Here is a 26,532-nt window from a genome sequence, read left to right as displayed (position 1 = left end):
GTTGAAACTTAAGACACGAGGAAACTCGAGAAAACTAACTATAATTCGAATAAAATTAATAAAAGGACTTTAAAAATAAATTCTATAAAAGATACCTATTTATTTTAAAGCACTTTATATAATATTTTCCTTCTAACAAGCAGAAAGAATTAAGACTCTTGTTTCTAAAACTTTAAAGTTTCCTTTAAAGTGTCATCGTTTCTATCTAACATTTCAAGGTATTTAAGGGATTTAGAGAATGATATGTATCGTATATTGTAAATAAAAGACTCTTGAAATTCCTTTAAAAAAATGTGAGAATCCTTAATTCAATTTTAAGTGACGATTTTCTCAAAATTCTTCACTCCTAGAAAGATTTCTTCTGTTTTATAAATTCGTGTATTAATTATAAGGATTACAAAGCAATTTAAAGTTTAATGCTACATTAAAATCTAAATTTCTTTCTTTCTAAGTTAACGAGAAATGTAAAGAAAAGAAGAAAAAATTCTAAAATTAAACAATTAAATTTTATTTAGAAGAAAATCTCAACAAAAATTCGAATAAAAATTCCCAATTTTTTTTTTTATTTAAAAGGCTTTCGTGCCTTTCCTCAGATAATATATTGATATATGTATGAAAATATCTACATATAGTTTTTCTTGAATTGATAACCAGTTGATTCATCTCAACAGACAAATCATCCCGAAACGGACCAGTCTTTTGTATGGTCAATAAAAATCACAAACAGGAATTCTTTAAATTTTAAAGTAACAACCCGCCGTCGTTTGTACTCTCACGGATCTCTCCATTAAGGATGAAAAACTCGTTTCATTCTTCACGGATGGCCAAGATTTGGTCCAGATACGGGTTTTCATCTCCCTTCGGACATCTGGCGGCTACCTCATCTCTCTCGGACTGTCCGGCAAGGGGATAATGCTTCATAATGAGATGCAAGAGTTTGTCTCTTCGTCTCCTCTTTGCACCTAAAATTCAATTCTTTTACAAAATAGCATTGAATTTTTAAAAGTCTTTTTCTTAGGCATTTTTTGGGTGGATTTAGTGGAAGAAAAATTAAGGAAATTCGGAGATTTTAATAATATATAGATAGACTAAGAAAAGAAGAGTAATTATGTCCATTTTGTACTTCATCAATTCATTTTCCTTGCTGTGCTTCAATGTAATTGTAAGACATCCCATTTCTTAAATATACAGTGGGACCCCAGTACAACGACCACTCGGATGTACTCTTCACACTCATTATTTTCAATGCGCGAGAGTAGTATAACCAAGTGGTCGTTGTACTGGGGTCCCACTGTATAGAAATCTTCCCCTCCCCTTTTTAACGACAAAATCTCTACGTCTGTAGTGGAAATATCTTGCCAAGGGGTGAAAGAAGAGTTTTTGTGCTGCGTTTCTGTTAGTTTTTCTCCTCCTGAGTAAAACAAATGTGTTGTCGTTTCAATAAGATATATAATTCTTTATTATTTCGAGAAACTTACTTTGTATATAATATAAAAATATGGCCCTTAAATTGTCTAAAATATAGTTTAAAATTAACAAGGCACTGCGCATATATAACACAACTTAACAATACATAATTTGTATCTTAACATCCAATGAAAAAATGTCTCTAGAGATCAGTTTAAAAAAAAAACATATAACCGAAAGTTGCCAACAGATTGGTATACACAGGCTTTGTCTTGAATTATTGCTGCCTCTTGTTTATTACTCACAAAACTTTTAAGATTTTCTTTTTTTTTATTTGCTGGGATATTTCTTTTTAAATCTTTTCTTTTTTTTGGTATACAAGAGAGAAGATTTCTCCTTGAGTTTTAGGCTTCTTGAGAAAATGTAAAATTCTTTTTTCTTCTCTTTCTAAATAAATCTCATTCAATCATACATAGTAATAGGTAGGTAGATAGTAGAAAAAAAACAATGTCAAGGCACTAATTGCTGCTTTGTTGCCATAAAGGAATTATTCATATTTAATACTAGCGATTCAATATATTTATAGCTACCTATAGTATTGGCTTTGGTCCCTATGCACATCTTGTATTGGGACTCGTCTAGAAGTTTATCACAATGAATTGTGTGGAAGATGTGAATGAGGGATGTATCCACAGCACGAAAGACTCCCAATTCATGACTATTCCTCCGCAAAACGGAGCCACGTCCATGATTTGATACAATAATACGATCGAGGAATTTCACATCCTCCAACCCCCAACCCTTAATGTCCGTCACAAAGCCATCCACCGCAAGGAGATCCGACTTGTAGATGGCACACACCCCGTAGCCAAATTCACGAAAGTACCCACTATCATTTGTAATATCAACATGCGGATATTGGCCATCTGTTGTGGCCGAGGTTGTGGCACTTTTTGCTGCATATTCACTGAAAACTATTGGCAAGTAGATTTGATGCTGTTGCACAGTGTTGCTCCGTACACGCTCCAGCGTCTCCGTCGTGAAGACAATGTCCACGTCGATGAAGAAGAGAATATCATCGACGGATGCATAGTTAGATCTAGCCGTCATATCCAAAGCTAGACCTCGAGAGAAATTCCCATAGATGTCAATTGAGTTGATCTCACGATTGGGATATTGCATTTTGAGTTGATTTATCAACTCAAGAGCCTCATTGTACGACTCATCGATGTAAAGGCCAATCAATAAGTCTGTTTTAGCGTCATTTTTCAGGCAAACCTGCAAAGGAAGTTTAGATGCGATAAGATAGAGGATTTTGTGATCAATTTAGGGGAATAAAATGTGGAGAAGAATGAAAAATAAAGAATATTTGTGATATTTTGATTAATATTCGAAGTATTTGAAAAATATATTCGGAATATTTTGACAATATTCTTCAAGTATTTAGAGAATATTAAAGAAAAAATGAATATTCGTAACCTTTTTGAGATTGTTCTTCAAACAATCAGAGAATATTACTAAAGGAACGAATATTCGGAACATTTTAAGAGTATTCTTGAAGGACTTGGTGAATATTTTAAAAAATATTGAATATTTTTTAAGTACTTAGAGAATATTACAAAGAAAACGAATATTCTTAACATTTTGAGAATATTGTTCAAGTAATTATAAAATATTTTCAAAAATATTGAGTATTCGTGATATATTGAGAATATTCTTCAAATACTTTGAGAATATTAAAAAATAAACGAATATTCGGAATATTTTAAGACTGTTCTTTAAACACTCAGAGAATATTACAAAAGAAACGAATATTCCAAACTTTTTGAGAATATTCTTCAAGTACTTGGGGAATATTTTCAAAAATATTGAATATTCGTAACCTTTTTGAGAATATCCCTAAAAAACTCAGAAAATATTACAAAAGAAGCGAATTTTTGTAACATTTTAAAAATATTCTTTAATTTCTTAAAGGGCTATATGGATCCGGAAGGAATCCAACAGCCGTACAAATTTAAAGTGCAGAAGAAGAAGAATTTCTTAAAGAATATTTTTTAACCTCTGAGATGCGGAGCGGGGTCGTTGAACGACCCCAGCGCTATATTTCGTGCTATAACTTAATAAATATAAAAGTTAGCGTTCCCATCTTTTGGAAATAAGTTCCTTGGTTATCTGAGGAGGTTGTGTAAAAATTTCAGCGCAATCCGTCCACCACAAGAAAAGTTATTAAGGAAAATGTAGAAGAAGGGAATTCAAAAATTGGTGTAACGGCCATGCTGCGGAAAATTTCTCAGAATGAAGTTAGTCACATCATGAATCATATGGTTGAAGGGTTGTGTTTACTTTCTCACTTTACCTTCTCAGTGTCAAAATTATCGCGAATAAGTAACATAAACAACATAAAACATAATTAGAAGCATATAAGTGTGCAAAACAATAAAGAATATTCGAGAAATATTGCCATTTATCACGGTGCGGGAAGTGAGGGGAATGCGAGGAAGTAGTGGAAAAAATAGTGGTTGCGGTAAACTTCGTGGCAAATTTCTCACGAAGAAATTGTGAAAAATGAGTGAAAAATGTTTTTCCCTAATATTTTCTTCTGCGTGTTTCCGGGTGGCGAATTTGTGGTGCAGGGGGCAAGAGGACTATATAAGGAATCTATAGGCACTAACCCGACAACTCCAGGTTGTATAGTGTGGGAGAAAATTGGCCTTCTTTTTGGGGTCGCTCAACGACCCCACCTTCGCATTCTAAGGGTGTGCCAAGGCCTCCGCATCTCAGAGGTTAAAAAAAGGCGAATATTCAAAATATTGTAAAGTATTTATAACAAAATAATTAAGGATCTCACATATTTTTTCCCTTTAACATACTCCTTTAAAAATAATTAATTACCTGTTCATAGGTGAGAAGGAATCTCTTGAAGGTGCTGATACGACCAGATAGAGGTAAAATAAAAATAATATTTGGCAAGATTTTTTGCACGGTTGATTTATCATTAGAGTTGAGTGTAAAAGTATTTGATAATTTTTCAATACCCGTATTCCAGAACTTCCTCACGCGTCCTGTAAATTCTCCATGGGAGTCTTTCCCTGAGAAAAATAAATATTTTTGTGAATTTTCATTTTTGAGGCGCGAGAAAAAAAAAGAAATTCCTAAAAGTTACCTGAAGAAATATTCATTCCAAAAATGGGAATTTCGCGAATTTGAATGTCGGTAAAAGCTCGTTGTATGTAGAGATGCCTCCGTACGGGGACAGTCATCTTTTTGCCACGATATTTCTTGTAGATGAGCAACATGTCAAGAATGAAATCTTGCCCATAGAGAGTATTTAGTCGACTATATGCATAGAGGATATCACGAAATTCTATCACACGTCCCCGCTGGCGTGAATAATTGTTTATGTTATCCATAATCTGTCGGAATACAATATTATATAGGCAAAAGATATTCGATATGTTGCTTCAGCATTAAACACTAAATCCCCCCATCCACCCACACACACACATATACAACATACCTCTCTTATGATATCTTCGAGACCTTCCTTTATGGAACTCTCAATTTTACGCTTCGGATTGAAATGTTCTGCCGAATAGATGTGCTTTGCAATGAAATTCCATTCGAGTAAATCTCCCCCGGTGTTTGGGTACTTCTTCGCAAGGGTTGGTGTCCTCCCCAATATCTCGTGGTCACCCAAATATTTCGGTGGCCGAAGACTTTCTGGGAAAATCGGTACACCCGGTGCTATATTTCTGCTTGCTTTTGCAATATGAAGCAAATCAGTCATTGCTGCAATGTCTCGGTGCAACATGAGAATTTCCTGACGCATTTCTTGTGCCTTCACACCCTGGGAAAGTTATATAAACAAATGGAGAGAATGTTTACTATACCTACATACATTATATTGCTCAATAAAAGTTGGAATTTCATTCACAAAAAAGAAGAAACTTATGCACAGTGCAGAGGTTCTGTTCTGGTGAAGTTTTCAATGAAACTTTGCTACAGTTCAGTGCCAAAAATAATGCAAAATGTTATTTTTAAAAATATTTTTTCATAATAATTTTTAAAAAATATATTTTATAATTTTTTCAAGATTTTAGCGCTTTTAGGAATGATTCAAATCAGACTAAGGGATGATATTTAACATGCATTTTAATAGAAATTAATTGATAGGGGAGACCGGGGTTAAAAAAGTCACTTAAGGGTTTAGAAAAAGCTCAAAATATCATATTTCCCAAATAGATAAAACGAAATGTATAGCTCATTTCTTTAGGAAATTTATTGCCCTACAACTCTTTATCAGATCATTTTGTTCTATCTAGCTAAGAAATATGATATTTTAGGCTTTTTCCAAACCCTTAAGTGACTTTATTAGCCCCGTCCTCCCCTATTCTTTGCAGAATGTATGTAGTCTGTCTTAAAAATCGTTCTCTTAACCGATTTAGATTAATTTGGTTTAAAAAAATCTAAAAGAAATCTTTTTCGGGGGATCTTTGCATTATTTTTGGCAAGGAACTGTACGATTCGTACTTATGCTAAAGTGAATACTTTTTTAAAAGAAAATCTATGGAATTCTCCTATTAATAATTTTTTTTAATCTTCAATATATAGAAAATAGAGAATCGTCTAAAAAAGACATTTCTAAACCAAAATTATTATAAAAGATTCTTAACTTTTTCTTTTAATCGAATCCATTTAAATCTTATGCAAATAAGAACTTTTTATGACAATTTAATGTGCCTAAAGTCAATAAATAAAATTTTACGAGTGTTTGGGCAAATGTAGGTTAAATAAATTATCTCAAATCATAAAATCCACGATAATCTAGTCAAAAAATTAAGAAAAGAAAAAATAAAGAATACATATCTCAAAAGTTTCTAGCACGGCATTAAGTGCCTTTATCAGGCTTCTCTCTCGGAATTCCATTGATAAAATTTCATGAAAACTTACGTGCATATAGGCGTAGAGACGATACATAAGGGGAGATTTTTTGACTGGATGAAGTGTGATAGCACTGTGGACTTCCTTATTTTTCAAATTCCCCGTGAATGCCTCATTGCCACTGGAATTGTGGTGTAGAATAGCTTGCATCTGCAAACAAGCAATCAATTGTCTTTATCAAACACGTCATAGGATGATATATTTTATGATAAGATATGCGGTGCGTTGTGCAAAGTTTAATAACACACAATGACGGCTCTTTGTAATGAGAAAATAATTATAAAATGTTAGGAGAAAAGAAGAAAAACTAAAAGAAAGAGAAAACAAACCTCATAATTCCAGGTGCATGGAACACCTGCAAATTTTTGCACACAACGTCCTACTTCAACATCTTCGTGGAGACTATATAAATTTTTTAGGCAAGTTGGTATGTGAGGTGCAACTAAATATTAATAAATCAAAAAATAAAATAAAATAAACTTAAAATTAATCGTGAAGCTGTGAAAGGTTAAAAGGTGATATGTTACCTCTTCGGAGAGTTTCACGACTTAGAATGACCCCAGGTCCACCCATGCAGAAGTTTTCATCATATTCAAGAGACAACAAGCCAAATTCCTCGGTATTGCCTTTCCCTGCCTGACCTACGACGAAAGACAATAAAACATAATGTTAGACTTATGATAATTAATTGAATTTAATGATAAGGATGGAGTGCAATTTACCGATAAATTGTGGCTTTGAGCTGTCGATTGAGCGCAGAAAATGCTCCAATTTATCAGTTCTTATGAAAACATCATCGTCCGCCCTTATAAACCACTCAAACTTATCAATGTAGTGCTCATACATGTAATGCAGCATCATAAATGATTTCTTCTGCGGCGGATATCGGTCATCGACCCCCTTCAGCCCAATTATCGGCAATCCCTGCAAGTATGACCCTTCAGAGCTAAAGAAGGCAATCCTCCCGGGAAAGTTCTGACCCCACGTGTCAAATACGGCTTTTGTGCGTTCCCGGAGAAAATCTTTTGCCGTCATCACGCCAATTAACACCAGATTGTTCTGTGAGTTGCTCGGGAGTTCATTTGCTTCTAAATTGATGAATTTCAGTGGACCTAAGAGAGCATTGTGTGAGAGAGAAAGGAAAAGAAGAACATAAAATACGCACAGTTAGGAGGACAGATGTTTTGGATGAGACGCATAAGATTGAAATTTTGGGGAATACCAAGAAGTTACTAATAAAAAAATATTGTTTAAAAAGAAGAGATAAATGGAAGATTCTTCTTCTTAGAATTTATCTTCTCCTCGGAAAGAAATATTGTCTTTGGGCGTCTTTGAATTATGATTTATTTTTTGTTGTTCTAAATGTTCTAATTTTATTTTTGTATGTGATTTAGGATGGAAGAATTTGTTTTAAAAAGCATAAAAAATACTGAAACCATTTTAATTTAAATAAAGGAGTATGGGAAATGCCTGAAATTAAGGAAGTAATTATTGAGACACGATCAATTTAAGGTTTTAAAAAAGAAAAAAAATCACTGAAAAGATTTTCTATTTTCCACTGATTTCTTATTTTTCAAACTCTTCAAATATTTCCCAAAAAATGCAAATAATGACGTCACTATTGCGATTTTTGTGTTTTCAAGGCATAAAGTATTCGATATTGATGATTTCTGACATCGTTTTTTTTATGCTTCTTTACAAGTGATAAAAAATCAGAATAGTGACGTCATTGATTGCATTTTTAGGGAAATATTTGAAGAGTGTTTTTGAATAGTTTCTGTGGAATATGGGAAATCTTTACTGGACTCTTTTTCCCTTATGATTCTCTGAAAGAATGCATGTCCTGATTTTTTTTTCAACTGAGGGAATTTTCTATATGAAAATAAATAAACTCCTTCAGATGAATAGTAAGGATTTTTCTTATAAGGGTCATTCTCTTCTAGTTCTGAATTCTTTATAGAATGAGAACTATACAAAAATGAGCTCTTTGCAGTATAATTTATTCTTTTTACAACAGTGTCAATAATTGTGAGTATTACGAGATTAATTTTATCACATCCTCCTGCTCATTCATAATTCTCCATTGAACACGTCTTTTCCGCGCAGTTTTAATTTATATTAATACCAGTGTACAAAGCTTGTGATGAATGGAGGCTTTACACATTTGAGAGCGCAAAATAATGAGTTGTATGATCTCCTCTACTTAAGATTTATATTGTACATTCTCACTGCTCAACGGGTGTTTTCCTCTTTTGCCAATGACTTACAAAATGAAAAAGAAATAAAAAAAAACGTCTCATGAGACGTTGCAGAGGTAAAAAGAAAAATCAGTTCTGCTGAATTTGCGGAGATTTTTTTTCTTGGAATGGCGTGAAAAATTTAAATTTGTTATGCAAAAAAAAATGTGAAATACCTTGAAATCGCAATCCAGACCTCAATTGGCAGTTATTTGCTGTCTCAATCACGCGATAGTTCCTCAAATACATCCCAATGCAGAAGCCAATTAGAGCACCGAATAGACCATAGCAGATGAGCTTCTTTCGTTGTGCCATTTTCCACACTCAATTCGCTTCTTCCCGCAAATTATCACTCCTCCTCCTACCTCATATACATATGCGGTTCACTAATAATATATACGGTTGAGCTGCCAATTGCTCAGGCTTCCCTTATCGCCACATCTGAAAAATACAAGGTGGATCTTATCACCAGCACAAGGCGCGCACATATGAGTAAATCCGCCACAACTCGAAATATTGATGGAATTGTCGTGACACACAGTCCCGCGCACGGATTTAAGGTATTTTTCTCCCGCGTGGACTTTTGGGTTGTTATATAAGAATTATTAAAAAAAAAAAATAAAATAGGGGCGAAAAGGCGGAGCTGCTCCTCCGACAACGGCTGAATTTTCAACATTGAAGATGAAGCAAGTAAAAAAATCCTCATCGAATGTATGTCAGAACCTTGAGGTATTCCGTTGTTTATAAGAAAAAAAAAATCCACGCAGTGTGTGCCTCAACATAAACCAATCCAGATTTTGTGGATTTTCCTTCCCAATTTCTCCACAATTTGAATTGTTAATTAATTTATTGAATTTATATAAATTTTCTGTTTACCTTTCTGTGCTCATCCATATTGAGCTGGCCCTCCCCGTACTCCCGGATCAAAAAAGATTTCTCCGCTTTATTTGTTTTCTATTAATAGAAATCTTCCCACTACTCCCCTATTTCTATGCTCACCCCAAACATTTTTCTCACACTTTCAACCCACTAAAATAAATCACTCAATTCCACTATTTCCACACGGTGAATGCGGAGCCTTTTCATGCCGTTTTAACGCGGAAAACAAATCTTTGCAAGTGGAAGTTGGCCTTCTTTCAAGCCGGCACTTGATGCCAAGGGGATAACATGCTCACAAACTGAGCATAATATTTTTTTCTCTTTGATATTCTTCTCATAAATTCTTCTCAATGATTAAATTCACGATAATCTCTAAGAGATTTCTAATACACAAATCTTATGATTTAGGAGCTGAAGTCAAGGTGCAAGAAAATCCATGAGATGAGATTTAAATCAGATTAAGAAAAATTAATTAAAGAAATACAATTTCAACACACTTCGCCCCCGGTTTATCACACATGCTCGCCAAGTGTCCTCTGACGACAGCTACACCAGCACCAAGAGCTACACGAGAAATGAGGCAAGAATTGCTCAAACATGTTATACTGGAAAGAAGCGCGAGGAAACGATTTATGAATGTTTGAAGGGAAGATACGTTAAAACGATGGATTTTAGCTGTAAGAAAAATCGAGGAAAATTCAAAGAAATAATTAAAATTAATTTAGGAATTCATTAAAATACTGAAAGGGAAATTAAGAAAATTTTCAAGGGAAGTTTGAGAAGTTTTCAGTAGATTTACAAATGTTTGGGAATGATTGAAATCAAGACTGATATTGAGACATTTTCTGCTTATTTTTTGGCTATAAAATAAATGTTAATTATTCCTAAAAATAGAGCTTAATTATTCTTAAAAAATTAATCAATATGTGGAATGAAAATTCAGTACAAAGACCCCAGCCGAATTTTTAATTAAAGCTTCAGTTGAGAACGTAAGAGATTCCCTTCTTAAAGAATATTTTACTGCCTTTAAAATCGTTTAAAATTATATAAAATTGTCCTTTTTGATCTTGCAAATTAAATGGAAATTTAAAAAGACGTTGAGTTATATCTAAGAAGATTTTTTAGAGCTTTCTTGAAAGATATTTTCAATTAAAAAAATTATTTAAATCATTGAACGATTAAGAGTGGCATAAGATCGCCAAAGACTGCATTACTTTGCAATCTTATAAGGAAAAGGTTTTAAAGATCGCGAATTTTCATTTCTTGGCTTTATCGGTTTCTAAGCAATGAATGGAGACGCCGGATGCAACCAGGCGTCCCCATCTTGATGATTTATAAATAAAATTTGAGTTAAGATGAAAAAATTAAGAAAATATAACATTCTTATATTGTTTTCTTAGCGATGATTTTTTTTTCTATTATAAATCAACCCTTAATTTCTGAAACTTTTTTTATTCGTAAAATCAATTTACAAAAGATGAATATAAATTTTCCTTTTTCTTAACCTTCCTAAACCTCGTGGAAAAATAACGCATCCACGAACACAAATAAATTTGAAGGATAAACCCTATTGTGAGGGAAGTAGGGCATGAGCTGCAACAGCATCAACGATGTTACCACGTTTAATTACATGCGGAATCGTCTTTGGCACCATACTAAAGAGGAATACAAATAATATTCTTTAGCTTCATATTTCATAGAGATAAAGAGGGATTAATTTTCTCTCACCTGATGCAATCAATAACTGGGCAAACGGAGAGGCAGAGCGTGCATCCGGTGCAATCATCTGTGACATGAGGCAAGTGAGTTTCCGCATCAAAAGAGATTGCTTGATAGCCACTATCAGCACATGCCATGTAGCATTTTCCGCAGTTGATGCACAAATCATCATCAATGAGGGCAACAACTTGCTTTGTATTGTCCAACTTCTTGTAGGGGCCAATTTTATCGAGAGCTTCTCCAATGATACTCTTCACAGTTGGAACATTCGCGCCATTCGTTCCATTTTCATTTGAAGATTTGGTAGCATTGTCGTCGCCTTCGGTTGTTCCCCACATTGGGCCATTCTTGAGACGCATCTCATGAAGAATTTTCTCACGTTTGTTCGCATAGGGGCCAAAGTGGGGCAAGGAGTTACCTTCTTCATCCTTCAGTGCCCACGTGAGCTTTCCTTTTTGATGCTTTGTCGTTGGTGGGGATTGACCATCCCACGGTGCTGATGCAGAAGTTGGTGGTGGATGAGCACGAAGGTACAGGAGAGTTTGTAGGCCGACACAGTAATCATTGACAAGGGTAAAGTCCTGATTTTGCACGGCAGAACAGACCTGTAGGATAGAAGCTCCACATTGGAGGAATTGTAGGGCAACGTCAGATGAATCAATGCCACCAATTCCAAGAATTGGGAATCCTGGAAGGGCATTTGCAATGGCAGACACAGCTCTTAGGGCCATTGGACGTGTTGCATTGCCAGACACTCCACCATAAGTTGTTCTCTTTTCCAATCCCACTCCTGGCCAGGGACTTGAGTCGGATTTTAGGGACATTAACCCAGAAACTGTGTTGATTGCTGACACTCCATCAGCTTTGCCTGAAACAACAGAAAAAAATTTAAGTTAAAAAGGAAGAAATCATTTGAGATAATACAAATGCAATAATTAGGAATTTTCAATTTTTCCTTGAAGTTTAGACATATTTTTGGCTGAAAACAGTTTTTCGCATTTTCTGACTCTCAAGTTCCTAAAAAAGATCTTCAAGACTTTTTTCTTCTTTAAAATACATTTCAAACCTCAACAAAACTGCCCCATTTTCCTCTATCTCCGCTATCTTCTAACTTCCCTATAAATTACATTAAAGTTTCCCATTTTATGCGTTCAATGCCTCTAAAATCATTTTTTATTAGATTTATTATCAGCTTAATGTGAGGAAAGGAAACTTATTGAAAGCAACAACCAATCAATCAATAAATCATGCTTATCGTGGACAAAGCTCTACGTATATTCTGTTGATACGTGGCTATTGATAAAATTCATTTGACCTCGACCTCTTTTCCAAAATAATCCGTAAAAATTCTTCATAATTTTCAAACACCAAATGTAGGTAATTTTTCCGAAGATTTTTCTCTATGTAAAATACGTTTTGTTTGGAAAGAGATAAAACTCGAGCTTATCTCACGGAATGATTTGTTTATACTTCTTGTTACTCGCGCAATTTCTCGTGAATTGTGATTAAAATGAAAATATTTTGCTTCTTGATTAGTTTTTCAAGTGAATAATAATTTTAATTAATTCCCAGAATTGATAGAGTTCAAAATGGGGTAAAAGATAAAGCAAAGGAGCAACAGAGAGAATCTTGAGTATTTCGGGTGACTAAGAGGAGCTTGATGAGAGAAATAATGTTATACGATACCTTCGTAAGCAGCTTTGGCAATGGACACGATGTCCGTGATGTTGGGTGTTAATTTGACAAAGAAGGGGATTTTCACAGCAGCTCGTACCCAAAGAGAGATGTTGTAGACAAGCTCAGGTTTCTGACCACACGCCAGTCCCATTCCTGATTCACCCATCCCATGGGGACAGCTGAGATTGAGTTCGAGAGCATGAGCTCCGGCCTTTTCAGCTTTCTTAGCCAGCTCTGTCCAATCTTCCTCATTGTATGAGCACATTATGCTGGCAATGATGACCTTTGTGGGGAAATCTCGTCTCAATTCCTCAATACTTCTCAACCAGTATTCGCAATATTTCTCAGAGATGAGTTCAATGTTGAGGAAGGCACCCTGACCTGGGCCATAGTGGTGCCCAGATGTTACTCCTTTCACAATTCTCGGGGAAACGTTCGTTACAAGGTCCTGAGAATTTGAAAAAAAAAATAATAAAAAATCTCCCAAAAGCAAATTAAAATGAATATATAAGAACCTTATTAAGGGAGAAAGTTTTCGTTACAACAAAGCTCCATCCTTGTTCGAAAGCTCTCCTGATCATAGCGGAGCTTGTTGTAGGTGGAGCCGAGGCTAAACCGAAGGGATTTTCAAATTTAAGCCCACACATCTCAACGGAAATGTCCACAAGATCAATTCCGCTGTAGAAGAGTGGCAGCTGTGGTGGTGAATCACTGGGAAGTCCTTCCAGGAAGCAGTGCATGTACCATGCAGCTGTCTTCCCGTCATTCACACTCTCAACTGTTGTCTCTGCCTGCCCTGCGAGGTCTCCTCCGCAGAAAATATTCGGGATCTTCGTCTGTTGCGTTTTGGCATCCACAATTGGCAAGCCATAGGAATTTAGTGGAACAGGAGATATTGCCTTGATCACTACAAAAATAATTTGTGTCAAATCATTGCTCTTCAGTTGATCAATTCAACTCACCATCTGTATCATGAAGCCCCGATCCGAAGGCAGAAATCACATAATTGGCCTTAATAACATTTAACTGATCACGATCTTCAAACCATTTTCCATTCGAATCCTGTTCATTGCGACAAAATTCCATTCCTGTAATCTTTCCATTCTTCACAATCACCCTCATTGGTGACATGAAGGGAATAAATTCGCATTTCTCCTCTCGCGCTAGTTCTACTTCCTCAGGCACGGCTCTTATGTTTGAGCTACCACGTCGGAAGACAACAAAAACCTTTGAAGCTCCACATCTAAGGGCTGATGTAGCACAATCAAATGCTGTATCTCCTGCTCCGAGAACAATAACATTTCCCACGAGCTTAGGAAGAGTTTTGCACGCACACAGGCCACGTTTGCTACCAGCAGCAACTAGTGGTAGGAAGTCCTTTGATGTGTAGAAGCCATGCTCAGGGGTTAGGTCCTTAAAGATGGGATTGAGTGTTGGCTGTGGTAGACCAATGCCCAAGAAGATGGCCTCAGTTCCGGAACTAAGTAATTTCTCCACTGTGATGTCCTGAACTGAGAGACTTCGTCCTGTTTCGAATTTAACGCCCAAATCTCGTATGAGATTTATCTCAAAGTTCACCACATCAATGGGGAGACGATACTGAGGAATTTCAGAAGAGCTCAAACCACCCAGATAGTCGCGTTTCTCATATACCGTGATGTCCTTGTAGCCAAGGCGTCCGAGGAATGTAGCGCACGACAGGGAAGCTGGTCCTCCACCTATCAGGGCTATTTTGGAATTAGCCTTCTTGGGAGTTACCACATTCGGTGGGACAATCTGATGGATGCCCATTTGCTTAAACACTTCCGTGGCAAATTGCTGGAGTCCTCCAATATTAATTGGACCTTCCTCCGAAGCCTGAAAAAATGTTCTTTAGGATTCTAGATATTTTAGAATGAGATGAGTAGTCTCACTTGCAAATTGCATCCTCCTACACAGAGATCACTTGTTGGGCAAACCATCCCACAAGTGAGTCCCAGAGGATTATCCGAGAAGATAGCCTTAGCTGCCCCGTAGTAGTTCTTATTGGCAATACTCGTGATGAAGCTCTTGATGTCCAGTTGCGTTGGACAGGACTTCTGGCACGGAGCATCGGCACACTTGAGGCATCTCGCTGCCTCCCTCAGAGCTCCACGTTCCGACAGCGTTGTATGCTTAATGTCGGAGAAATCACTCTCGAGTGTCGGACATGCCTGGCAGGATTTATCCGTATTCCTCTTCCAATGCTTCTTATTGACTTTCGTGACACTGGATGGGACAACTGAGCACTTGGTCTGTACACGTGGATTCAGCGCCAAGAGATTCTTCAAGAAAATTTAGATTTTTATCAGTTTGGCTTTCAAATACTACAAAAAATTGTAGGTATGTACCTCAATGTCTGGAAGCTCACGGCTTATCAACACCCCACTCGTGCTACTCATGTTATCACTATATGCTCCCTCGACGAGTCCTTAGCACTTGGCAACCTTTTTTAGTGATATCTGTTGATTTTTTCTTAGAGATTAACTTTGATAATTCTTTCCCTTATGGACTTTCTTATCAATTAGATTTTTTTAATGAGCGCTCTACTTTGTTAGTCAGTCATTAAACCAAGACTACTGACTAATTTAATAGTTTTAACGGTTCCAGTAGTTATTACCTTTAATCATTTTTTAAGGAAAAAAATATTAAATTAATTAATTAAGTAAAAAAAGGACCAAGACGTATCTTTTACGTAATTGGAATTAAAACACGTTGAGCGTAATAAAAAATAATTCATTAAATTGTGATAAGATAAAACAACCTGCGCTTGTTTCAGTGTCTTAATTATCCAATTTATGCCAAAGGAAAAATTATTTTAAAAGAATTTTCCAAGAAATCTTAATTCTTTAACGTGGCTTTTCACGGAAAATCCTCTCTTACCTTAGAGCTTTAAGAAATTTATAAACTAAAGAACAATATTTATTCTCTCATTAATTGAGCCAATTAAAGTTTATTGACGCAAAATAAAATGAAAACTAATTATTGAGGGAAATTATGAATGAAAAATAATAATAATTCGTCTCTGTTATGGCAATGAAGTTTAAAAAAAAAGACATCACAGATCTCTTATCTTTTGTACGCAATTAGAAACGACGATGTGGAAAAAATCTCATAAATTAAATTTAATCATTTTTAAAACATTTTTTTGTCAAAACTATGCTCAATGCAAAGTTATCACAGCGAGGCCTGATAACGTAAATTATTTTCAAAAAAAGAAAAAATGATAAAATATTCAACTTTACGCGGCAATTCTCTTGTTCATTTTGGCTGGAATGTGTGTAAATCACAAGGTCGACTCCACCAGTCTTCATTTATTCACTAACTACCACCACAAGTCGTCGCGTGGAATTTTTAATGATAAAATCCTCTAATATACCTTTTATTTGCAATAATTAAGCTGTGCACTTCTTTCACTTTATTTGCACTTCAACGTCGTAGATAAATATTTGACTAATTTATTTTAAGTAAAACCACCAGAAAGTTCAGAATAAAACTCAATTCTTGTTCACTTTTTAATTAAATTCCATTGAAGACTGCACAGTTGGACGACTTAAATGAAACTGAAATGATTTTTCGCCTCGGCGACAGAAAATCTAAACTGGTCGGCGTGACTGCTTTGTATTGGTGTTTATGTAAAATGTTATCAGTTAAAAGATATGTTGTAGTCTTCATACGGACACTTTACATCGCTCAGTGCTTCTCAATCGAAAGCTTACGCACGTAACTACATACATAAGCATTTACTGGGAGGGTCATTCACTTGAAAAAATGTAAAGCGTAAGCAGAAATTGAAACAGAAAATAGATCTAAAATTGAAATAAAACCGAAAGTAATGCAGAAGAACCGGGGCTAATAAAATCAAACAAAGATTAAGGAGAAGATTGAAAATTAAATTAACAGATCATTAGACAAGAAATTGTGAGATTTTAAAACAAAAATTTAAAATTAAAAAAAAAGAAAGAAAAATTAAAGTTAAATCTGATATTATTTTACTTACCTTTCAAAATTTTCGAGGATGTCAGGTGAATTTATCACTAATTCCTGTTTTAGCTCGTCTATTAACTTCTGAATAAAAATCTTCTCCACAAGATAAACGAACTTCAATAAAACATCAAAATTATTTTCGTTTTTTGGTGAAATAACAATATTTTGTATTTCCTTTATTTCTTTTTTTATAATTTTTAACATAATTCAGTAACATAATTTTTATGCTTTCCCCCCAAGCTGTCTTTTTTTGTTAATTTTTTCTACCTTTTATGTCTTTTTTTGTATTTTAAGCGTTTGCTGGTAATAATTTCGTACAAAAAGCTTGTGTTTTTGCTTCTTTTTTTTTTCTTAAAATTTCAACGTTTTTTTTTCTCATTTCCTTATTAAAAAGTAAAGGTAAAAAAAAATTGTCAACAAATCACAATTTTAATAGTTTTATTTTATTTTTTCCTTTATTAATTTAGGTAACAAAATTTACTTTCAAATTTATACTTTCTTCACAATCATTGATTTTTTTTAAATGTAGTATTTTCTTCTATGGCCCAGTACAATCTATTGTAACATTTTTTTTCATCATTTTTATTATTTTAAAAAATCGAAAATATCAACAGGCACAATGTCTCAATAGCAATAGTGTTGTAATTTATTGTTTATTATTATGATCAAAAATTTCGTTTCTTTCGCTTTGGATCAAATAATTATCTGTTTTATTTCAATCGTTTCAATTCGTAGACCTGAAATATCAATGAAATATAACATTTTAAAAATTAATTTATTGTCCACTCCCGAAAACCATTAAAATGCATTTTTTTTTTTACATTAATAATCCATATTGAGTAAATTAGTAGCAATCAGCAATAAGTTTGAAGTTAGTTTTATTAGTAGATATAAATTCATAAATGTGAGTTTGTTAATTTAATTCATGAATTAGGTTTGTGAAAGGTATGAAAAATTAATTTTCAATGAACAATGGTTAGATTAACAAACAATATCAAGACAAGGAATGATTAATATTTTTTAATGTTCTTAATGGTTCTGAAATTTGATACAAAATGATGATTTCTTCTTCATTTATCATTCCATTTTTTCAGGTTTATTTTATTTTTCATTTAAATTTCATTCTTAATAAGGCTGAGGCACTCTCAAACAATATTATCACACGACCTGAACAATAAATTCAATCTTCTTCACTTTTTTAAATTTTAATTTTCTTTTTTGATACGCATTGTATTTTAGATGAAGTGATTACGATTTATGCACAATGAGTGGATAGAGAATTTCTTTTTTCTTTTATTTTCGAATTTTCTTTTTAATTTAAAAACTATTTTTGTTAATTAATAGGCGAACGGAAGATTTTTTTTCTTAGGCCGATCCACAATAGTTCTAGAGGCGGCAATTTAGTTTATAGTTTAAGCACAAGATTTCTTCTTTTTTTTTTAACAAAATCTTTTTTTATTCGATATGTTATATTTTATATTATTGAAGACATTCCAGCAAGGTTAGGAAGATTCTTTTCTACAAAGTATTTTAGCTTCAAAGAAATAAAATTTTTCATGTTAAATAAATTGCCAATTAAATGACTTTTCTTGCTGGAATATGCGATATTTTAGTAAATGCTAGCCTAAGCAAAAGCTTCATGATAAATTTGCATTTTTTAACAATTTTATTCTCGACTTTGTTTTATTTTTTTTTAGTTAAAATAATTGACGCAGTTGCAATAAAATAATTAGTATGAGAAATAAATAAATCAATAAAATGCCCAATTAATCGGCATTTATTCGTCAAATTCTGCACATAAATAAATTAAGGCAAAAACGTGTATTCCTTTCGAAAAGTTTAGTTTTAATCACAGTTATTTATCTAATTTTTTTTCTCCAACTAACCTTTCATTTTTTGCAACAAGGAAAATAAGTTAAAAAATCAGCGAAATACCTGGGAATATTTTAATTGCCTTTTTTCTGCATTTTCCCACAAGCCAGAGTTGGGAAATATTCAGTACAAACTGGAGCCTTTTGTAAACAGTTTTTATGAAAAAAGTTTGTTTAAACAGCGGGTAATTTTTATTTCACGTGAAATTGTATTTTTCCCCTCTGTTTGAACTCTTTACTTTGAGGTAAAAGTTTTTGCTGTTTTAATGTAATTATTTGTTTTAATCAATTGCAGTTTTTAATGCAATTTCAGTCATAGTGGGGAATTCATTGTGATAAAAAGAAATTAAATTAAATAGAATATTTAGAAGTGGGTCAGTTTGAATTTTTTAGCACACCACACTGTTTGATGAATCAATGAATCATATGCTTCACGCACAATATTGAGAAACAATGTGGGTGTGGCTTAAGCATTATTAGTCTAAGTTTTTCGATTGATTTCAAGTAAATAAGTAAATTGTTTTAGTTTTCTTTTGAACGTTTTTAATGATTCCCAATTAATTTTCAGATTCTGAGTCATTTCCCAAACTGTTCAGCCCAAAAATGCATAAACTCCTTTCTCCAAATATATCAAATTTATCAAATTGATCAGATTATTGAACAAAAAAAAATCTCAAACTCTGGCTTTGTTAAGAAACATTAGAGTGCTTTATAGCAAAGTCGCATAATTGAATGTACTTAATTTACTTTATATTTTCTCCTCTTTTATCTCTTTAAGAGTAAAAGAGTTTTGTTTATTTAATTAATTATATTTGATATATGTATATCTTTTAATGTATATAGTGCAGTGTGTTTATACACATGTTTTTTTTTTTTAGCGAAATACATTGTTGGGAAAAACAGCTTAAAAGCAACGTTTTCCCATATCACACAATCTCCCATACATTATATAAACAAATAGTTGGAGGAGTGTTTATTCCAAGTTTTGATTTCACTTTATATGCACGTGTTTGTCGGTTAAAATCCTTTTAATCTTCGGGAGCCTCCACTTGAGATAACAAATTAACTTAATTCTGGTGGTTTTCGAACATTAAGGCTTATAGTAAAATTTATAGTGTGTGTGTGTATAGGATGAACCTATGTTTATTTATATATAATTCGTATTTACATTATGTATATTTATATGTATATAAATTGTAGGCAAACAAAAAAGAAAAGTAGTGTACAGTAAGATTTAAAAGGTTTTTTCAATTTAAATGTAAAAGTAATGCTCAGAGACGCTTAATTGTCCCTTCGGTAAAGAAGATTGATAATTTTCGCGAGAATGGAACAGGATCTTCGTGATAGTAGCTGTCCGAGGAGTCACTATCATCGTCATCGTGCTTGGGCCGGTACTGGAAGGGCTTGGCAAAGGGTATTATAAGCGGTCCTTGATCATCCGAATCACAAAATCCCGGATTTAGGATTATATTCGGTACTAATTCCAATGCATCAGGATCCCCATCGAATTCTGCGTTGAATGATTTATCACAGAACAATTTGGTTTTTGTGCACACAGAGAATGTATATAAATTAAGCATCACTACTTAAATATTTTTAAAAGCTCTATAAGGATATTTTAGTAACTGTTTTTTTTATATATAGTAAATTGATTATTCTTAATTTAGCTTTTCTATTTATCTAATAAATTTCAAAATAAAATAAATTAGATAATTAAATAATCTATAGTGCGTCAAGTGCATTTTGATTATCCCTTCTTTAAGGATTTTTATCATTTAACGTCTTTTTTTTTCAATCAATGTGATACACTTTGATTAAAAATTATAAATAAATAACAATGATACGTGTTTTAGGGGAGTAGGTTATACAATAAAAGTAATAATTCAATTTAATATAAATGGCTGAAGACTAAAATGTCACACTAAATGCGTTTTAAATTTGGCAATTGCTTTGGAAAAAAAGTTTTCTGTACATTCTCTAACCACTCAAAATGATGCAAAATAAGAGAAAGTAATCGATAAGAAGCAATAGAACAAGCATTTTCTGCATACCCGGAGAACTGTGGCATTCTCTAAATAACACCGCACTCGTTGCGATCGTCAAGATAATGAGGATACCCATTGTTATGGCCACAGCCACGATCCATGCTCTTGTGTCGAAATTTCGAACGTCCACAAGGATCAAACGAATTAAATCTATGAGAAATAAATTCATTGAATTAAATCTTAAAGCTTTTCCTTTAAAAAATCTAAATTTTGTTCTAGAGCTTTACCTTTTTCTTGCCACTGTGATTTAGTTGTTGCCGTTACGGATGTCTTTTCCCCAGGACCTAAATGGTTATTGGCCCATATTCGAAATTCATAGCTATTATTGGGAATCAAATGATACACTTCCAGTTGTCGCTGTGAAGAAATTTTAAGAGATCTTCAAGTTAATTTACACGAAGGAAAATCACACAAAAGTAGCCCGATAAGGGTAAAAAGGAGTTTATTCATTTTCACGCTTTAATGACATTTTTGGGAGAATTACATTAGATGAGGAGAAAATTTTGTAGATGAAATGTTCAAAAGAAATTTTCAATTTCCTCCTGGAATAAAGTATAAAAATTTACCAAATATTGAATAAAAACATGCCCATATATTTTCAAATTTTGCATGAAGCATATGCTTCATGGCTTTATTGATGGGATATTTTAACTTATCGTTTGAAAATTAAAAGAATTTAAGAAAATTGAATAAAAAGGGGCTTAAAGAGAGTTGAATTCAAGCAAAAAAAAAAGATTAAAATATTTATCTTAAGTTGCTTATCAAACGACATTTCGATTTATTTCTGTGGATGATTTGAAATGTTCTTTTGATTATAATTCGAAAATACGCAAAAGTTTATTAAACTAAATTATATCGTGAATTTTTCAAGCCAATTTCATTTAGAAAATAGAATATTCTTAACTTTCTTGAATTCTTGGACTGTGGAAAATTATTCCCAGTAGAAAAATCCTATCATTTTCATAGAATTTCCCACAGGAATACCTTTATCTTCACTTTGGTTAAAGGACTTGTGGAATACTTTATGAACCTCAACAATGTTTTTCTTTCCTTGTTAAAGCTTTCTCCGATATAACGAAAAGCTCAAAAATTAATCATCAAAAATGAATAAACTCCTTTGAATTTTATACGTTATAAATTTTGAATTTTTCCCTTGAGGGAATTTTTCAAAAACTTACAATATTGGGACTAATATTGGGTGGATCAATTTGCTCCCATTCAGTCTCAGTCATCTCAATTATATTCCCATCGGCATCCACTTCAATATCTTCCTCTGGTACCCTCCGAAAGTCCGCAGTGAAGCTCCGAACACTATTTGCAATGAGCTTTTTCGGTGGATATTCCCATATTAGAACAGCAATAACTGTTGAAGCACGGACGGCAAAAAAAGAAACAGCTTCCGGTGGTGTTCTCACACGAACATTTGATGTTTTGTAATCTAGAGACGATGATGCTATATTCCCGGGGAGACTTGCTGTCCCATTTACGGTGGAACATGTATAATTTCCAGCATCATTCATTGTTATATTTACAATAAGCAATGATCCGTTTTCCTAAAAAAGATCATTCAAAGAAAAATTTATTCTTTTGGTTTCTTTGAAATTGGAAAATCAAAGATTTTTCTTAAAAAAAAAAAGTTAACCTGTCGAATCCAATTTGGTTTAGTAATGTGTCCCTCCTTCATCCAAATAGCAGTCAGAGGATCATTCACAATGCACGGCAAAATTAAATTCTTCCCCGGATCTACAATAAACTCTCGGTATTCGTCACTTTTTATTGGTGATGATGAAGATAGACGTATTAGCGCTATTGAAGTACAAAAAAAATTGAGAAAATACAAAAAAGAGCCATTAGGTCAATAAGGCAGAAAAAAGAATTCTATTTGATTGAATGTCTTGAAAGAAAGAACAAAAAAATTATATTCACATGGAAAAGAAAGATAAACAACACCACTCAGCAAAAAAAAATGTTCTCTAGTCATTTAATAAACTACGTTATTTCACTTTGTGTCTATATAACTATGACATTGAACATCTCTTTAGGTCAATTTGCAATTTGACTAAACGCACTCATAAAAGAAAATTATACAGCTTTTCAGAACATTCGTGTGGTGCACCTCGCCTCCAAAAGTAACACGCGATAGAACCTAATTCCGCACAATATTGTGATTCTCATTGAGGAAAAGTCCAATAAAATATTGCAGCAGCAGCAGTGTTTACAATGCTTTTTTATTTGCATTTTTTTTACATGTTCTATTTATTCCCTCAAATAAAATGAAACTTTATTGATTTTCCTTTTAAAAAAAAATAATTTTTTACATTAAAAAAACTAAACCAACACGATCAAACAACAATAACATTGAGATAATTTCTCTATTACATGATTCAACAATTTTCTATTGCCTATAGCTATAGAAGACAAAAAGATAATAGTTCAAGTTTAGTAGTAGACTTGAATTAAATAAATTAAATAGAATAACTTTCACGACTTTGCTCTTCATGAATTATTTAGTGAATGATGAAATAATGATGATATGTACTGCTACTTATAATACATACATATGTAACATATGTATCAAGTTGAGAAAGTTTTTAAATAGAAAAACATTTAAGGGAGGATGGGGTAAAAGGACACAAAATCAACGTATAAATACCAATTTTCCCAACTCTGACTACGAGGACTAAGATAATATTTCTTTAAGATTATCTAAGTTAGTGGAGGAATTAGAAAGGTCTAAAGCTTAATTTACTGATTTATATTTTAATCATAACGTTCGGATTGTTTTGGTAGGTTCTTTTTAAGGGAATTTAATTGTCAAAAAAATTCTAATAATTTCTGAAATAATGATTCGTGATTTTTAACAGTAAAGGGTTCGAGATCAAGAACAGAGAAGAATTTTGAAGAAGTCTTAATTCAATTAAACGTTTCTTTAAATCTACAGGGTCTTATTTGGTAAGAACATTTCATTTGAATTTTTAAAGGGATTTTAAGTCATGTTTGAAGTTCTTCTTTTAAACCCATAAAAGTGTTCAGGATTATCCTAATTAAATGAGATTAAATTATAGGGAAGGATGGCCCAATTTGAACCTCTTGAAGATTTTTTTTAAATTCACTATTATACTTAAAACCGATAAGACTTTAAACGTACAAAGTTATGGGAATATTTGAATTTTATTTAATACAATTTTTTGCACACTAAGCGGGCCTTTAGATGTCCGAATTGTCCCGTCTCCCCTATATAGTCAACACCTTTCTAATCGTATTTATTAGTTCTTTTCCATTTTAAAATTATTCATTAAATCCGTTTAAAAAAATCTATGATAAACACAGAAAAATAATTAAAACTAAAAAGCACATTAGTTCACAATAAGAAAAGAAATTCAAATCACAGAATAAATTAATTTAGAACATGCTGATTTCATCTAAAAAAATAATATTAAAAAATAAATACAATTACTTCCCGGCAAAATGTACTAAAATTCATTGAAATATTTTAATTTTTTTTAAACTTATTTCTAGGTTTAAAAAATATTTTTTTAATGAATTTAAAATTGAAAAGACAGTAAGAATATTCTGAAAAAGGCTAACCTATATCTTCCTATCATGTCTATTTCATTAAAGTCTGAGAAGAAGACTACCGGAAATAGTTACTTATCTCCACTATCTAATAAAGAAACTTACCAACTTAGAGAAAGTAAATATTTGCAGCAAGTTTTTCCACTTTAATGACTTTGCTGCTGCTTTTCATGTAAATTGAAAAATTTATTTGCCTTTTCTTATAATTTTTTAACCCATTATTGTTGCAAAATTTATCACTTCAATAGATCTTCTATTAAAAGAGAAAATGAAAAAAAAAAAGCTCTAAAACTCATTGAAAATCTTCTCATTGAAAAAAAAACTTTAAAAGTTGAGAATTGAAATGGAAAATTCAGGAGGAAATGGGTTAAAAGATGTATCTTCCGTAATAGAACGGAAGTTGATTAACAAAAAATCCCATTCACAAAAATACCCCATTCTTAGACTAGTTAGACTACAACAATGTTTTGTGCAGATGCTGGGAAAATCCTTCCTTCGATCTGTGAGAAGTTTTCCTCGATAGTTTGGAAAATGTCTGGCCAATTCTGTGAACAATGACATCAGAATTGATACCTATAAAAGAGAAACTATCTATCCATCCAAGCTGATTTACCATCTAAGTAGTAAATGAATCATCAAACTATTTTTGCCAATAAAAAATCGTAGTCAATCTATTTTAGTAAACTACATAATAGCGATGTTTATCAAAGGAGGAGTATTATATATAAAATACTTTGTCAGTGGATGAAAATAATATATGTTTGCAAGAGAGAGAAAGGGGGAGTGTGAGAACAATATGTCAAAGGGTTAATGGAATCTCACACATATGAGGGAGGGTGGTTGGAGGTGGTTTTCCTGCGTGGTGGGGGATGCATTTTGTGTGTATGTAGCGTATTGCAAAAATCAATTCTAACACTCACAGAGATTCCCTCCCCCGCCACCCCCCTAATACTCGTTCGTTCTTGAAAAGGGGCTAAAAATAGTTTATGAGAACAAACTGTTTCCAAGTTTTCCCTTTGACCTCTGTGCATAGCATATCGAATACAACAATATTTCTTCTCGCCCTCCCTTATACATAGTTGGGTGTTGTTTCCTTCCACCACACCCCCTCCAATCCTCTCAAGTCGTTCGCAACTTGCATTGACGGCGAGGGTGGTTCTTTTTTTTCTTTTTCTTCTTCTTACACAGACTACCCCCCTCGAGAAAAAAATAATAAATAATTTAATTCTTTTGCAAAAAGAAAAAAATTCAATTGAAGAAAGAAAGGAAGGAAGAAGATGTTTCAGCACACGGGGCTGATGTGAAAAATTTACCTTGTAGAAAAAACAGCACACTTATGGGGAAACTTAAAAAAATTGCACCGAAAGACATTCTTCTGCCATGCTAAATGGATTTTCTAACAACACAACATGTTCAAAAAACATTTAAAGTCATAAAAATTACACACTAGCCGAAAGTCGTGTGGAAATATCATCTAATCTCTTCAACGATAGACAATTTAAATTACATGGGGGGGAGAAAGGATAATGAAAAAAATGAGAAGAAATTTTTCTCAATTTCGGGGACACCCTTACGTCACACAACTATCACTTTTCACTTCATGGAGAAAAGCTCGACGCAATGATTTTCCTTCCACCGCCCACAACGAACTGACTCTCTTCTGCCGTTTGTGTGCGATTTTTGCGCGATGTGTGCGAATGAAAGCACCCACCAGGCGCACAAAGCACCACCATCTCGTATTCTATGTATATTTCCTACTACTTCTCTAATACATATGCCGTATTGAGAGAGCTTTCTGAGCTTAAACCTTTATGCTATGTATATTCAAGTATTAATGAATTTTCTTTTTGTTGGAAGAAATTCTAACGGACTTTTTTTAAATTCTGACCAGCCGGGTAAACTTATTTTCCTTTATTTTACAACTCTTCGTCGCGTTAAAAAATTGTGCGTATTATACCTGTTCTTAATGTATTAATTTTTTATTTAATTTTCCATAAAAGTGTTAGTTTTTTGGCTTTTCCAACTAAGAAATATTTTTTTTGTGATTTTCATCTGAAGAAAAAAAAAACGAGAAAAGCACAAAAAAGCATTTTTAATTTTTTCTTTAAATCTCTCGGCTACGAGGAAATATAATTTTCTTCACTTTTGTGTAATTTTCCCGTTTTTCCTGTCAAC

At 33.2% G+C, this 26,532-nt stretch overlaps 3 protein-coding genes across 9 annotated transcripts; all 3 read right to left on the bottom strand.

Moving 5' to 3' along the window:
* Window positions 1-1,429: 1,429 nt before the first annotated feature.
* LOC129788611 (chondroitin sulfate synthase 1) lies at window positions 1,430-10,012 on the bottom strand. Its single transcript, XM_055824819.1, has 10 exons — window positions 9,462-10,012; window positions 8,762-9,026; window positions 7,071-7,460; window positions 6,876-6,989; window positions 6,678-6,790; window positions 6,358-6,498; window positions 4,925-5,254; window positions 4,571-4,820; window positions 4,300-4,496; window positions 1,430-2,685 (listed from the first exon to the last, which is right to left on the bottom strand). Exons 2-10 carry the CDS (start codon window positions 8,898-8,900, stop codon window positions 1,918-1,920), a joined length of 2,442 nt encoding a protein of 813 aa, XP_055680794.1. The 5' UTR covers window positions 8,901-9,026; window positions 9,462-10,012; the 3' UTR covers window positions 1,430-1,917.
* An 884-nt stretch (window positions 10,013-10,896) lies between these two features.
* Window positions 10,897-16,462, bottom strand: LOC129788610 (dihydropyrimidine dehydrogenase [NADP(+)]). Of its 5 annotated transcripts, none has more exons than XM_055824816.1 (8): window positions 16,258-16,462; window positions 15,230-15,498; window positions 14,774-15,163; window positions 13,823-14,717; window positions 13,376-13,767; window positions 12,870-13,308; window positions 11,193-12,051; window positions 10,897-11,119 (listed from the first exon to the last, which is right to left on the bottom strand). In XM_055824816.1, the coding sequence occupies exons 2-8, from the start codon at window positions 15,278-15,280 to the stop codon at window positions 11,032-11,034; spliced, it is 3,114 nt and encodes a 1,037-aa protein (XP_055680791.1). In that variant the 5' UTR covers window positions 15,281-15,498; window positions 16,258-16,462; the 3' UTR covers window positions 10,897-11,031. The 5 variants fall into 5 exon arrangements, with proteins under 5 accessions (XP_055680791.1, XP_055680792.1, XP_055680790.1 ...); XM_055824817.1 differs by having other exon boundaries at window positions 15,230-15,340; window positions 16,124-16,445; XM_055824815.1 differs by having other exon boundaries at window positions 15,230-15,353; window positions 16,258-16,445.
* A 536-nt stretch (window positions 16,463-16,998) lies between these two features.
* On the bottom strand, window positions 16,999-26,011 carry LOC129788609 (contactin-1). Of its 3 annotated transcripts, none has more exons than XM_055824813.1 (6): window positions 25,671-26,011; window positions 22,424-22,587; window positions 21,960-22,334; window positions 21,009-21,138; window positions 20,788-20,931; window positions 16,999-17,602 (listed from the first exon to the last, which is right to left on the bottom strand). In XM_055824813.1, exons 1-6 carry the CDS (start codon window positions 25,726-25,728, stop codon window positions 17,559-17,561), a joined length of 915 nt encoding a protein of 304 aa, XP_055680788.1. In that variant the 5' UTR covers window positions 25,729-26,011; the 3' UTR covers window positions 16,999-17,558. The 3 variants fall into 3 exon arrangements, with proteins under 3 accessions (XP_055680788.1, XP_055680786.1, XP_055680787.1); XM_055824811.1 differs by having other exon boundaries at window positions 16,999-20,246; window positions 25,671-26,008; XM_055824812.1 differs by having other exon boundaries at window positions 16,999-20,246; window positions 25,932-25,980.
* Window positions 26,012-26,532: the final 521 nt, after the last annotated feature.

The sequence above is a fragment of the Lutzomyia longipalpis genome, chromosome 2 (genome assembly GCF_024334085.1).
Source record: "Lutzomyia longipalpis isolate SR_M1_2022 chromosome 2, ASM2433408v1".
Lineage (NCBI taxonomy): Eukaryota > Metazoa > Arthropoda > Insecta > Diptera > Psychodidae > Lutzomyia > Lutzomyia longipalpis.
Note: the sequence above shows the minus strand (reverse complement) of the source record. Positions and strands in the feature narration are given on the sequence as shown.

What these genes read in the sequence shown, in the direction of transcription:
- LOC129788610 (XM_055824816.1), bottom strand. Translation starts at nt 15,280, where the DNA reads ATGAGTAGCACGAGTGGGGTGTTGATAAGCCGTGAGCTTCCAGACATT. An exon ending in TAGGAGGATGCAATTTGCAA is followed by an intron (nt 14,718 to 14,773) that starts GTGAGACTACTC and finishes ACATTTTTTCAG; the next exon opens with GCTTCGGAGGAAGGTCCAAT. An exon ending in GGGGCTTCATGATACAGATG is followed by an intron (nt 13,768 to 13,822) that starts GTGAGTTGAATT and finishes TTATTTTTGTAG; the next exon opens with TGATCAAGGCAATATCTCCT.
- LOC129788611 (XM_055824819.1), bottom strand. Translation starts at nt 8,900, where the DNA reads ATGGCACAACGAAAGAAGCTCATCTGCTATGGTCTATTCGGTGCTCTA. An exon ending in TCGTGAAACTCTCCGAAGAG is followed by an intron (nt 6,791 to 6,875) that starts GTAACATATCAC and finishes ATTAATATTTAG; the next exon opens with TTGCACCTCACATACCAACT. An exon ending in TCCTTCTCACCTATGAACAG is followed by an intron (nt 2,686 to 4,299) that starts GTAATTAATTAT and finishes CTTCCTTTGCAG; the next exon opens with GTTTGCCTGAAAAATGACGC.
- LOC129788609 (XM_055824811.1), bottom strand. Translation starts at nt 25,728, where the DNA reads ATGTCTTTCGGTGCAATTTTTTTAAGTTTCCCCATAAGTGTGCTGTTT. An exon ending in TGTGCTGTTTTTTCTACAAG is followed by an intron (nt 22,588 to 25,670) that starts GTAAATTTTTCA and finishes GTACTTCAATAG; the next exon opens with CGCTAATACGTCTATCTTCA. An exon ending in AACCAAATTGGATTCGACAG is followed by an intron (nt 22,335 to 22,423) that starts GTTAACTTTTTT and finishes GATCTTTTTTAG; the next exon opens with GAAAACGGATCATTGCTTAT.